The sequence below is a fragment of the Ascidia mentula genome, chromosome 1 (assembly GCF_947561715.1).
Source record: "Ascidia mentula chromosome 1, kaAscMent1.1, whole genome shotgun sequence".
NCBI classification, from domain to species: Eukaryota; Metazoa; Chordata; class Ascidiacea; order Phlebobranchia; family Ascidiidae; genus Ascidia; species Ascidia mentula.
This window is the reverse complement of record NC_138566.1, coordinates 22,887,572-22,901,348: the sequence shown is the minus strand read 5'-3', so window position 1 is coordinate 22,901,348 and position 13,777 is coordinate 22,887,572. Positions and strand designations below refer to the sequence as shown.

Here is a 13,777-nt window from a genome sequence, read left to right as displayed (position 1 = left end):
TCTAAACCACCGTCATCGCCTACCCCAACCACTTCCTGTTCTAATGTGGCCCCGCTGGTATGTGTAGTTCCGAAAAAAAAGAATAACTTTGTGGTAACAAGAAACTCAGAAAGAATGATAGACGACTGGCGTATTCCAAAATAGTATTATTAATTTCGCCCAGTAGAAACTGGCATCGTCAACTTCTTTCCTTGCCCAAATGGGACCCATACTGTCGCTGACTCTTGCAATCCAATATGACAATTTCACTTGCAAATTAGTCAATTGTTTATATCCTAGCAATTATCATGTACGGCAAATTATATGTTAGCAACAAATCTTATTTTACAGAAAGCAGTAAATGTGTAAATTGCTAAAATTTGCAGAAGAACAGCCACAGTAATTGCCAATCAATTATACAAAAAACTTTAACAGAGTAAACGGCTATTCCGCCTAAATCTGAACTGGTTATCGGATACGGGTGACTTTGAGAGCCATACCGGTGCACACGTAACAGAATTAGTCACCCTACAGAGCAGGGTGCGGCATTTCAACCTATGTGATAAAGCTCATTGTGGACGGTTTGTTTCGTTTGAATCGAGTCATAGATTTGGTTGTTGATCATTTCTCTCTCTTGATCAAAGTATGCGGGCGCATTTTCGTGGTTACTGTTGATTCCTGTTGTTGTGCGGTTGGTTTCATTAAGTTGTGCGGTTGGTTTCATTAAGTTGTTCGCTTTCTGGTTGCTTTTCCTGGCCCGATCTGCAATAAATTTAGTTGCGTTATTTTCCAAGTTGTTACCTGATATGTTTCAACACTATTTTCATGCTGTGGAGTGCAATTTGTTTCGAGTTATGATTTTCAGATGATTAAAAAAACTGTATAACCTCTTTGTCACCAGTTGCTTTTTTTTGCAAAGTAAACATGATTTGATTTGTGACAAGCATCCAATGTTGGGACTCCCGGTGCGCAAGTTGTTTCATTTCCCGTGTTTCGGTTGATGTACGAAACACAACAGAAATTCATTGTTAAAGTTTGAATTCAATCCCCTAACAACAAATATAATTTTTGTTTCGAATCAAATTTCACTTTTGGATTACCGTTTGGTAAAGTAATATTTGCCGTTTCCGGTTGCTCCTTGTACCATATAAATTTTGTCTACTTTTTTAATTTACACGATTACATCTGTTTGCACATTTTTATTTCCAACCATTCAATTCGTGTTATAGTTCGTGTTATGTTTAAATTTAGGTGTATATAGGAAGAATTAATTATTTAAAATCATGAACAATGTTGCACTGCGGAAGGTAACACGTATTTCGCAATGTAAACAATGTGAAAAACAACGAACAATCTTAGGTCACGCCAATAGTGTAATTGTGGACACAGTAATGCGAATACCTCATATAGATACATACATTCGACCTAGACAAATTTATCTGCCACTTTGGCAATTTTCTAGATACCCTTGCTTTTGTTAACCACAGAATACAACTCGGCAATATTTTCATCGTCATTACTTTCCTCGACATTGCCAACATCGATGTTACCTTCCGAGCTTTTTTGTATTTGTGGAACTTGTGGTGTCATTGAGAGGTAAACAGGATCTACTTGATGGTCTTCCATTGCATTCTTTACACCTGATTTATCAACAACGCTGTACATTGCTTCGCCTTCCACTGTGTTCTGGATCTGGTCGTACAAGTTAACATCAACAACTGCTGGTTTTGGTGGCTTCACTTCATCGTACGGGTTCATGTCGTCATCTGTAGGATTCTTATGTTGGAATTCAACATCGTAACTTTTATACATGAATTGTTTTCCGTTTTGTTTGGGTGGTATAGAACAGTGGGCTTTCATAGGTAGTTTGACGTCATCATAGTGGCTCTTGCCCACGTTGGGCTGATTCAGTGAATCTGCTGGTGTTTGGTTGGCCTCTTTCACTTCGCTGTACGTGTGGTTGTTGTCTGTTGGACTGCTGGCCGCCTCCGCTTGTGTAAACGCGGTTTCTTGTTGTGTAGCGTATAGTGGATTGTCAACTGATTGTCGTTTACAGTCGCGATTTTCTGTACCTGAATAGTTTAAATGAACATTAAATGTAACCAAACCTATGCACGTTTTATATAACTTGTCACGAAATTGCAAAAAATCTGCAAAAATCTTATGTTACACCAGCAAATACCAAACAAGTTACTTGTACCATTTTTGGCTGAATGTTCAGTGTCGCCAGAAATGATAGCTTTATGCAACCTGAAACGTATAATTTACCGCGTGTTGCAAAAGTTTCCACTGTGTACACTCTTACCTCCTACACCTTCGAACTAACAGGACGACAGTGACTACTAACACAGCAACAACACAACCAGCAGAGGCTGCTATGATGATTGGCAACAGTTCCGTGATCATGTCTTGGTCTGTATTGTACAGTTTCTCAGTATGAATGTGCATGAGTTTTACGTAAATTTTTAACGCTGTCAAATCTGATCACATTGGTAAACAAACGATAGACTTTAAACCTATGTTTTGTACCAAATTTCTGTATACTATTATAATACTTTCTGTTGTTGTTTGTTCCAGAGTCGTACTTTTGCCATTGGGCTGATATGTTTTGAGGACAAAAGTCGAAAAGGATGATTCTGTTTAAAACAGTATAAAATGCCCAATAACAAATCTTGAAGTACACGAATAAGAACAACAATAATAAGTTGTAAGAATTTACCTGCCGGCGTGTTGTATGAAGTTGTCTGTTCCAATGTCGAATTGAATTTCGCTGTTTCAAAGACAAGGGTGGTATAGGGACGGTCTATATAAAATATGTTCTAGCCTCTTCTTTCTTATTATTACTATTACAATATTATTGTAAAGTACGACATTGTACCCTGTTCTTCCCTCGTTGTGTGGAGGAAGTGATTTTGTGGTGGTGTTTCCGGAATCTTGTTTGTATCTGTACAAATATGTGCTATTTTTATGTTAAAGTGAATAAACAAAGGTAACAAAAAACTTTAATCAAGTTTTGAACTGATGCGACACATGTGTTCTAAGTGATAAATTACCTGTTGCGACGTTGTCTGTTGCCAGTTTTGTATGAGTAATAACCGCTGGTGAACTAGTCGCTTCGGTATTGTTTTCGTTTCGTGCATTCAGGATTGTCGTTGCGTCATCTGTGGCTGTGTTGCAAAAATATCTATATGCTATCACCGCTCTTAACGAACTGACTTCGCTGTACAGGTACATGATAGTTTGCATTACCTATAGTAAAATTGTTTAAGTGGGCCTTTGGTAAATTTTACTGGTTTGACCCAAGCGGGCCTCGCGTTTAAAAATGACAATACGCGTAAAGTAAACCCGATGTTTTCCAGAGAGATCGGAAAAAACGTCATCCCCAGAAAAAGGAACTAAATCAGGTCAACCGTATTGTGGAACCGGTCCCACGGTTAAAAACGTACACAATTGTGGAATAAACCATATTTCACATCTTAAACGTACTGTTGATGAAAGCAGAAAGTGGTTGGATGGCTGTTGATTGCGCTTTTGCGGGGGTGCTTTTCGGTGTTGTAATAGTTGTGGTGGATTCTGTTGTCGCTAAACGAGAGTTTGCTTTTAATTAAAAAAAGTAATATTATTAATATACTGCTTTTTTGAGTAGCAAATTAAACTAAGAATATATACCAAAGTGATATAAAAATAAGCACAAATTTAATAAATGCAGCTGCTTTTGGTGACACTATATATAACTTAAATTTTAAAGCAATAAATTGTTAATATCAATGCAATATGTCACACAGGTTCTCGTACTTATCTTTATTTTTTGACAAACATATCTTGATGTGTATGAACAGGGAACATCTCTCCATCCGAACGTTGAATCCAGTTCATAAATCCAACCCATTATCACACAATACTCTTGTTTTTTGGTATTGGTTGGTTCTCCTGGACCCCACTGTGTTACATTAACGCTTGTTCCATCTGTCCAGTGAAACTTATGGGTGTCTGTTGTGATTCTCGTAGCACCGATGTAAAACGAGAAAGGATAGTCTAAGCAACACGTTGCTGGATTATATTTGACTGAAATAATTTCAAACAGGTGTGCTAGCTGTGAAACTATAAGACATTTTTCTTGAACTGAAATAGTTATCACTCATACCTGTTACACTTATCTTTCCAACAAGAAAGTTGAAAACTTGAGTTGTTTTGACATTGGCCACACCAGCATTTCTTGCAGCACATCCACTTTGAGCTTGAGCGTAAGAACTGGTTGCTCTGTATTCGATATAATACTCGTAACCTTGAAACTGGTGCCAGGTTTGAGCGCTGACATGTACAATTCCAAAGAAACTTAGGCAAATAAGTGCAAGCATTTTTAAACAGTATAATGGGATCTATCCAATCTACACTGATGAAAAGTTTGTAACCTATGAACAATTACAACTTAAGTTATTTATGCTGGACACCTTAGTATTTCAGTCACTTAACAAATATTACTTCACGTCTTACCAACAACACGCGAAGGTAACTTTAGTTCCGCCACCTACAAGAAGATAAGCAATATACGTCATAAAGAGATTTCTGAACAACAGACATCTTAATGCATGATGTCTTCACTGTTGTCAGTAGCAAACCACACATTAGCTCTTCCCACAGGAGCATTAAACCTACTCTTTATTTTTCTTTTTCCACCAGACAACAACTTTTGTATATACAGCCAACCTGAATATGTAGATATTAGTTATATTGTTGGACTGATATAAGTATCATAACTGTATGCAATTAACAATACAACTAAGAATGCTCATTTTGTAATCACATCATAATATGGAAATTGTTGGGTAAAATACCCTTTTCTATGTCTACCTGGTTATAAGGATTTGATCTAAGCGTACTGGTTTAGAAATGTTAAACTGCCTACTCCAACCACTTCCTGTTCTAATGTGGCGATGCTACAGTGCGTTGTTCTGAATAAAATAAATAAATTTGCAGTGAAAAGAAATTCAGAAAAAGTGACAGACGATTGGTGTGAGCATGATGATTTATATTGAAACAGTAGTATTGATTTCGCCCAGTAGAAACTGACATCGTCAACTTCTATCCTTGCTTAAATGGAACCCATACTGTCGCTAATTCCTACAATCTTATGTGACAATTTCACTTGCAAATCAGTTGAAGTTGTTTATTTCCTGGAAATTATCATGTACGGCAAATTACATGAAGGTACAAATTTTATTTTACAGAAAGCTGTAAATTTGTAACTTGTTAAAATTTGTGGAAGACCAGCCACAGTAATTGCCAATCAATTCCACAGCAACTTTGATAGAGTAGACGGCTACTTAGCCGAAATCTGAACTGGTGATTAAGAGTGAAAGATTTAATCACCCTACAGAACAAGGAGTGGCATTTCAACCCATGTGATAAAGCTCATTGTGGACGGTTTGTTTCGTTTGAACCTGGTCATAGATTTGGTTGTTGACCATTTCTCTTTCCTGATCATCATTTGCGGGCGCATTTTCGTGGTTACCGTTGACTCCTGTTGTTGTATGGTTGGTTTCAGGAAGGTGTTCTGGACCTCCTCGTTGCTTTTCCTTTCCAGATCTGCAATAAACTTAGTTGCGTTATTTTCCAAGTTGTTACCTAATATTTGTCAACACTGTTTTTATTGTGTGGAGTGCAATTTGTTTCGATTTACGCTTTTCAGAAGGCTACGAATAAAAAAAAACTGTATAACCTCTTCGTGGCCAGCAACACGACAATAGCAATGATGGCCACCACCAACAGTGATCCAAGAATTATTGCTGCGACCATGGAATCAGTTTTCTGATTTTCATCGAAGCGCGCATTGTTGTTCTTCGTGTTTACGATGGTTGTTGTGCCATTTTTCGCAGGACGTTGTGTTGTCGACTTTGCAGTAAAGTGTGTTGAAGTTACTTCTTGTTGCCTTTCAGTTGTCGTTTCTTCTGAAACAAATTTATTTCCATAAGTTTGGTACTTTGACATAAATCAGAGATTCCCAACTCGACGCTCATGGTGCGTTGTTTTAATGTTGTTGGGGTTTTGCAAGTTTATATGGAAGACGATTTTTATTTCCTAAACAAGCTGTTGCACATACATAAAAGTAGTCCAATACTTGAGCGAATTCCTATCTAAAATAAACGGCCAATACTCTAAATATCTCTAAGAAATGTCATTAGTTTGTTATGGGGCGCATGCGTTGCCGGTTTATGAAAGCCGGAAACCACAGTCATCAATCATTGGTTACCAATTGAATAGTTCCGCTAATGCATGTGAGTTTTCGAAAAAAAAATACTATTATGCTACAAAATACCTGCCTGTGGAAATACCTTTAGTCATCTTAGTGGTCGGTTGTATGAGGCTGTCTTGGCATGGTAAGACAGTGTATATCACTTCGATAAATGCGTTTTTCATGCGGGAGGTAATGAGAGGTGGCCAAGTCTTGCTCACCACCGAGATTTGCTGGTTGCGACATACATCCAATGTTGGGACTCCCTGTGCGCAAGTTGTTTCGTTTCCAGTGTTTTGTTTGACGTACGAAGCACACCAGAAATTCATTGTTAAAGTTTGAATTGAATCTCCTAACAATAAATTCAAGTTTTGTTGCGAATCAAATTTCACTTTTGGCTTACCGTTTGGTAAAGTAATATTCGCCGTTGCCGGTTTCTTTCTTTCCCATGTATATTGTCTTGTTAGTTTAATTACCACGGTTACATCCGTTTGCATATTTTGATCTCCAACCATCCAAACACAAGTTTCCAAACTAAATTCTGGTGCTAAGTACCGTATTGAGCCAAATATTTCTGTGTCGTTTGGTGGACATCTTGCTGTCGTTGTACCGCATAAAATGCTGACTGAAACAACAATTGTATTATAGCCTATCTGCGGAATTATGATGACGTGCTAGTTTCTTACGAAAAATGAGTAGCAGTTGGGAAATCATTAGTTAATTTGTGGCGCAGAAGATCTAAGTCCCAATGAGTTGACAAAATCTGCTTGATCAGAAAAAGAAACAGATTTCGCACAGAAAGTACTGCATGTTTCTATGTTGAAACATTACACTGCAAAATAGAAAAATATTTTTTAAAAGTTAATAATTGGTATACAAAGATGTACAACAGTTGAAAAAAAACATGCGTTGTACATTTTTCTGCTCTAGCTTGCATGATACTTCTGAATAATGGTTGCATACTTTCATGCTTTAAACATATAGTTTGTTTTTCAGACAAAAATGATACTGTGAACCATCAAATACCGACAATTCCTCCTTGTAGCCTATATTCGTGGAAACATACCACAGCCTCATAAAATCAACTGTGTGTCTTGTACGTATTGCGTGTGCAATGTATCTTAGGGTGACGTGGTTCACGAGGTTCCTTTACGTCATTCTAAGTGCTATAACTAATCGGTTTCTGTTACAGACCATATAAAGGTTAAGAAGCAAAACGTTTGACCACCATAATAATGATGCAGTAAATAAACGTCCACATCGGTCGTCTAAGAGACTATCAAGAATGTGTCCTTTTTGAATATTTTTTGCACTACAATACCGCCTTGTAAATTTATACAATAAAACTTTTCTTTCCTCATAGTGACCACCTTTCCTGTTAACTCTTGGAAAAGCAGCCGTGTACCCATATTTATTTATCCCATACCTTCGCCAAAAGTGTTTGATTGCAAGCAACCACCAACGCGCATACTTCCGCCTTACGTTGCTTTGGCCAAATTTTGTTGTGATTGCGTGCGTGTATGTGCTAGTAGTAATACCGTTGAGGCATCAGAAAACATGGCATCACTTCATTAAATGCAAATTTATGTCAACTACAGGAGTATTTGACTGAACTTCTTACAACTGGGTAACATGTGCATATTATTACCACACGCATGATATGTAATAACTAGTCTGTATGTACATATATTCCTATATGTAAAAATCAAACATGATCAACAATCTTCAAACTTGTATCAGATTACAGTACTTGCCTTCCTGTCCGTCGACACACAATGGTATATACACTCGTTTTTGCATTCAGCATTTCCTTGATACTGTAAATAACTCTAAGGGTCTCAGAGATATTTAACAGTGTCTCGATGGCCTAGAATCAAATAGAATCAAATAGGATCAAATAGAATCAAATAGAATCAAATAGAATCAAATAGAATCAAATAGAATCAAATAGAATCAAATAGAATCAAATAGAATCAAATAGTATCAAACAGAATCAAATAGAATCAAATAGAATCAAATAGAATCAAATAGAATCAAATAGAATCAAATAGAATCAAATAGAATCAAATAGAATGAAATAGAATGAATTTACAGGTACACACTGGGCTTTAAAGCTCTACATACTAAGGGCTGATTGGTTAATAATGTCACGTGATATCTTAAGGCGCTTGAAGTAATATAACAAAGAACATAGGTGTGATGTGACATAAGCATAGGAGAATATTTTATGTGGTAAACAGGATGTTGAATGAATCACTTTACTCGAGAACATTCGATGAGTTTATCATATGGGTCGCAGTATGGGATTGTGCAGTACATGTGTAAAGCTGCACGCAAAACATTACGCAATTCAAGCACTGGTTTCAGTGACGTATGTTACAAATACTTCCCCCCAGATTTGCAGGTGATGAATATAACATCAGCTGTAGGCGATTAAGAAATTGGTTGATGCGATTGAGCGAATAAAATGAACATTCAAAGTAACAACGATATTTTGATGCGTTGGATGGTAATCAATATTGTACAGTTTGATACAGACATTACAAAATGAAAGGCGAACAATGCAATTTGCCAACTTGTGAGACCATGCGAGAAATTGGCCAGTCAGAAGTTACATGCTTCATCAAACCGAAACAACACTGAACTGTATTGCAAATAGTGCGGGACAATGATAAGGAGTAGAGAGTTGCGTTGCGGCTGACCTTGTTGGCAGCAAAAATAAGAGACAATGTATAGAGTAGGGTTGCAGCTGACCTTGTTGGCAGCAAAAGATAATCAAGTCCCGTATTTGTGTGTGCAGTAGTGCGTTTGAGGCTATAAATCCACACTTGGCCTCTAAAAGACGTCATTATCGCAGGAAAAACGTGTCGGTGATACGGATATATTATAATGCGAATGAAAACATGCACAATAGCAAACTAAGTTGTCCTCCTGGGTCCGTTAAAATGTTCAGCGGACCGTCATCAATGCGAAAAAAGTTACGTAGCTTTCAGGAGGCGAATTATGAACACAAGCGTGAAAATAATGGTTCTGGTATATACAGGAAGTCAGTAAAACGTTAAAATGCGAACTACAACATGGTTTTCGGCGCGTTTAAAATTTTTATGAGCGATCGTCGCCGAAATTGTTTGTTTATTGTACCTCTGAGAGATTGTCCATGCGACTCCGTTGCTCCTTTGGTTGTATGTTAGGTCGTGAGTGCCTCCAAATGGGGTTCCAGTTTTCATGTTGCTTCTCAAGACGTGAATTTTTCCCAAGGGGTACCACTGTAAGGTTTGCCTCGCCCGCAAACCGTTGTATCCGAATAAACAGTTTATTATCAAACTGTGGGAATAAATCCCAAGCCGGCGAATAGCTTTGTAGAGTCTCAGTAATAATAGCAGTGTAACATTAATACGATAGAAAAAGTAGAATCGAATGGAATCAAATAAAGCTCTCCATACTAAGAGCTGATTGGTTAATAATGTCACGTGATATCTTGAGTCGCTTGAAGTAATATAACAAAGAACATAGGTGTGATGTGACATAAGCATAGGAGAACATTTTATGTGGTAAACAGGATGTTGAATGAATCACTTTACTCGAGAACATTCGATGAGTTTATCATATGGGTCGCAGTATGGGATTGTGCAGTACATGTGTAAAGCTGCACGCAAAACATTACGCAATTCAAGCACTGGTTTCTGTGACGTATGTTACAATACCATATACTCTTTCAATATATACCAAAAAAAATCATATAAAGACTGCATTTGTGGAACTGCATTCTTGCAAAACACTGCCAAATTGCCTAAATTTGCATTTAAGGAGAAGGTTTGTTTCACACTGAAATCAACACGAAAATGCAGGGATACAAGAAGTAAGATGCAAAAGTGACAAAGGTTTCACGGTTACATCAGGGTCTATGCTTCCGTTTTGTTTTATTGTAAATAATCACAGAACAGGGAAACTTAAAAATGCTGTTTTTAATACTAACCATAAGTTGCACGTGTCAGGACTAAAAACATAAAATTTGGGAATGTGACGATAGCGCTGAGAATAAGACACACATTTACACTTCGTGTCTATGCTTAAACATTTGCTTGTGGCGGAGTGTAACGCTGCGGATATGTTGCCTTCTTTCTTACGTTCTCTCGCTTTGTGCTGCATCCTGGTTTGCGTTAGTTTAACAAGACACGCTTGTAGAATAAACAGCAGCTCGCTTCATGCTGGTGCATTTGCTGATGTCATGTAAATAAACACCAGTACGATTTGTTGGAAAGAGAGTATAAATAATAAACGTGACAAAATAAATAATATAACGAGTGATCTTTAACAATACAAATACCTGCAGTCAAAAACCGATTTGGTGCATTTATTGGGAATGATTGTAATTTGTGGGTTGCAATATATATATGGGTTGGTTTTATAAAATCAATTTACGGTTATTTTCGGTTTTTATAACAAAGACTTTTATAAAATATTTTACCACACTAAAGTTTCGGGCTGGTTACGGAGGTGTCTTCAGATTTGCTGTGTAGTAAATGTTTCATATATTGGTTCACCAGTGCCAGCAGCTTTCGGTGTTGTTATAAAACTGATTGTTGCAGCCTTCGTAGATTCTGTTGCAACTCCTAACAAATAAAGATTCTTTTATCTTCATGCTTCTTTATCTAAAGCAATGCCAAATTACATATAATCTGAACAAATTAACGAAGATTTTGTTCCAACCACGTTCTCCGGGAAAAAAAACATCGCTCCCCTAACCCTATAGAAAAAGTACAATTTTACGAGTAAAACAAAAACTAACCTGTTGTGTGATTCTTATAGTTAAGACAACTCTGTGGCGCTTTTGATTTTTCGCAGCAGCACGATTTCTCTAGTCCTTTGCTTTCAATGCTCATTTGTGTGCTCGTTTCACCTGTTTTGCCTGCGAAAACAATTCTATATCAAGTTTTGCGTTAGTTCGTCTTTAGGAACAAACATGACTTACTTCCAGAGTTTCCAAATAGCAAACATGCTTACAATGTTGATGATCAACATGAAGCCAAAACGTACGAAGGAAACAGTGCAGCCAGCTGCAAATTAACACAAAAAGGATCAAACTGAATTAAATTTAACATTGAAACATGAATCTACTAAAAAAAATGGCTAAATATAAATAACTTCCACAATTGTTTAAAGTTTTTAGCCGAAGCGTTAGAATGCAATGCTTTTTGTTTCAGCTACAGATGTGGTTGCAGCTTCTGAAATATGATTGGAGTCTGACACAGTGTAATGTGCATGTAATTTGGTGGTAATCAGTCAGAATGAAGTTGTATAATACTAATTTTTTTGAAGAGGCTGAAGAGATTGATGTGAAAAAAAGGAAGAAACTTATATGTTATAGTGGAAAAGTGTGGAAACAGTGGAAAATGGATTCCGTTGATTCGTTGTTGGCATAAAAACACGTAGTAAGTATATTGTACACATTGCATTTTCGACAAACCTTTCATGGTAAACTGGCTGGCACAGATACAATTTGTTGTTCCTGCGGAAGCAGTGGGGGCATTGGCAGCTGTGGTAGTATTAGAGGCAATAGTAGCTGTGGGAACGGTGGGGACAGTTGTGAGAACTGAACATGGGTTGTTTATGTGAATAACTGATGCAGTGAGGTGCATATTTTCAACCAGTTTTTACTAATGGACAAGGTTAAGAAATTTATACAGGTATACCTTCAGTTTGCGCCAATATGCTGTAAGCATAATTCCAAACCCTAGGTTTATGAGTTGTGATTTCTCTTTGTGATTGACTTAAAGTATTTGGTAGTGCGTGAACCCTTTTCAAGCAAAACGTAATCAGTCCTAATACAACCAGTAAATTTAAAACCAGGCAATCGATTTGGTAAAATGTGGATACCGGGTAATATCTGACAAATATATCTTAATGTGTATGAACACGAAACATCTCTCCATTCGAATGTTGAATCAAGTTCATAAACCCAACCCATTATCACACAATCCTCCGGGGGAGGCATGTTGTTTGGTTCCCCTGCACTCCACTGTGCTACATCAACGTATCTTCTATCTGTCCATTGGAAATTGGAGGTCCCCGCGACTCTCGTAGCACCGATGTAAAACGAGTAGGGATGATCTGTAGAAAGAGTATAGCTCAAAAGCTGCAAAATACACATTCGAATTATGCATTAATCGTCGTTTGGCAGCATAAGGTGGTAGACTATATGGTATTCTTGTTTGTACTGATTACTTAGTTATATTACTTTTGTACGTACTAGAAACGCGCCATTTAAAAATAAACATAACTAAAATTTTTACTACCATTGCAACAATCTTTTACCTGTTGAGCAAAAGTACTGACTGCACTGTATTCGATGTAATACTCGTAACCCTGAAACTTATGCCACGTCTGAGCATCCGCTCGCATCAACAGGCAAAAAAACAAACAACAGACCCCTATATATATTATGGAAAACATCTTGAGACGTACTGATAATGTTGTAAGCTTGTGGCGTCTCCAAACAAAGGTTAATGCAACGATTCAACACCCGGCTCAGTGTAGGCGAACTCAATTGATGCTATGTTTTCTCACAAAGCTATACTGGAAGTTGCAACCTTTTGTTAACCTCAGCAAAGAGCATGCAAATGTGGGCGTTGAGGTTCACTGGTGTCACTTGGCTGAAATTGTTATCCTTTGACTCGTTCGCTTCTAATAAAGAAATGACTTGAAAAGTTTTCTCTGAAACAAGCCTACGCAAGTTGGTAAAAATAAATTAAGACACTGTTTAACACAATCTGCCTGCGCACACGCGAGGAATAAGCGCCACCTTTTCACCAACAAAACGGTAGAGCGTCAATGCATTGGACATGGATTTTCTTCAAAATACAAAACCAAAGTTACATCAAACGAATGTTTTCATGAAAGCACCGATAAATTTTTTGAGATAAGCCTATTGTGAATTTCTGATTAGTGTTTAAAAGATTGAAAATGATCCATAACCAAACATTGCAGTTTTGCGTGTTGGTCACCTGCTTCATGTTTTTGTATTTCGTGTACCACCAGAGTACGTGAAGCAAATTATAATGCCCTATAATCTAATTTCTTATTTGTTCTCCATACGGATATGCTGTTTAAACACCTTAAGTTCGGATTATCTCCCCGCCATGTTAGCAAATGTTACGCTAAATGTCAGCAAAAATGATCAAACACGCAGACATGATTTTCTATTTGACTTTCGTTTTCATGGTGTGTTGCCACGGACGGTACTTGACAGAAATATAAGTGTGTACATAATTCAAAAACACTTGCATAATTTGTACTGGTAGACAATATAGCAATACATCAGAGCATAACACAAGTTTAGTGTCAGTGCAAAAATTACCGGCTACCAAGAAAATAAAGTTAGTAAAAGCACAATTTATAGTCAATGTTACATCACAAACGCTTTCACATGATCACACAAGTAACATTAATTTTAGGCAAGATTATTTTCCATAATGAAAAATCACGACCGTAAAGAAATAGTATACGTTCTGTTTGCAGCATTGCCATTAGTGCAGCCAAATTAGTTATGGAAATCGTCCACCAAAA

At 37.2% G+C, this 13,777-nt stretch overlaps 2 protein-coding genes across 2 annotated transcripts; both read right to left on the bottom strand.

Moving 5' to 3' along the window:
• Positions 1-1,437: 1,437 nt before the first annotated feature.
• Positions 1,438-4,337, bottom strand: LOC145889875 (uncharacterized). Its single transcript, XM_082980925.1, has 10 exons — positions 4,124-4,337; positions 3,797-4,014; positions 3,466-3,561; positions 3,033-3,228; positions 2,858-2,923; positions 2,699-2,782; positions 2,535-2,615; positions 2,285-2,393; positions 2,180-2,229; positions 1,438-2,051 (listed from the first exon to the last, which is right to left on the bottom strand). The coding sequence occupies exons 1-10, from the start codon at positions 4,335-4,337 to the stop codon at positions 1,438-1,440; spliced, it is 1,728 nt and encodes a 575-aa protein (XP_082837051.1).
• Positions 4,338-5,372: 1,035 nt separating this feature from the next.
• LOC145900197 (uncharacterized) lies at positions 5,373-6,707 on the bottom strand. The gene is made up of 4 exons (XM_082988844.1): positions 6,615-6,707; positions 6,312-6,563; positions 5,699-5,927; positions 5,373-5,565 (listed from the first exon to the last, which is right to left on the bottom strand). Exons 2-4 carry the CDS (start codon positions 6,538-6,540, stop codon positions 5,373-5,375), a joined length of 651 nt encoding a protein of 216 aa, XP_082844970.1. The 5' UTR covers positions 6,541-6,563; positions 6,615-6,707.
• Positions 6,708-13,777: the final 7,070 nt, after the last annotated feature.

Bases quoted from the DNA above. Each gene is read 5' to 3' on its own strand.
- LOC145900197 (XM_082988844.1), bottom strand. From the start codon at position 6,540: ATGAATTTCTGGTGTGCTTCGTACGTCAAACAAAACACTGGAAACGAA. The intron at 5,928-6,311 runs GTATTTCCACAG...AATTTGTTTCAG, and splicing joins GACCACTAAGATGACTAAAG to AAGAAACGACAACTGAAAGG. The intron at 5,566-5,698 runs GTTATACAGTTT...AGTTTATTGCAG, and splicing joins GTGTTGCTGGCCACGAAGAG to ATCTGGAAAGGAAAAGCAAC.
- LOC145889875 (XM_082980925.1), bottom strand. From the start codon at position 4,337: ATGCTTGCACTTATTTGCCTAAGTTTCTTTGGAATTGTACATGTCAGC. The intron at 4,015-4,123 runs GTATGAGTGATA...CGTGTTGCTTAG, and splicing joins TGGAAAGATAAGTGTAACAG to ACTATCCTTTCTCGTTTTAC. The intron at 2,616-2,698 runs GTAAATTCTTAC...TGTTTTAAACAG, and splicing joins TTCATACAACACGCCGGCAG to AATCATCCTTTTCGACTTTT.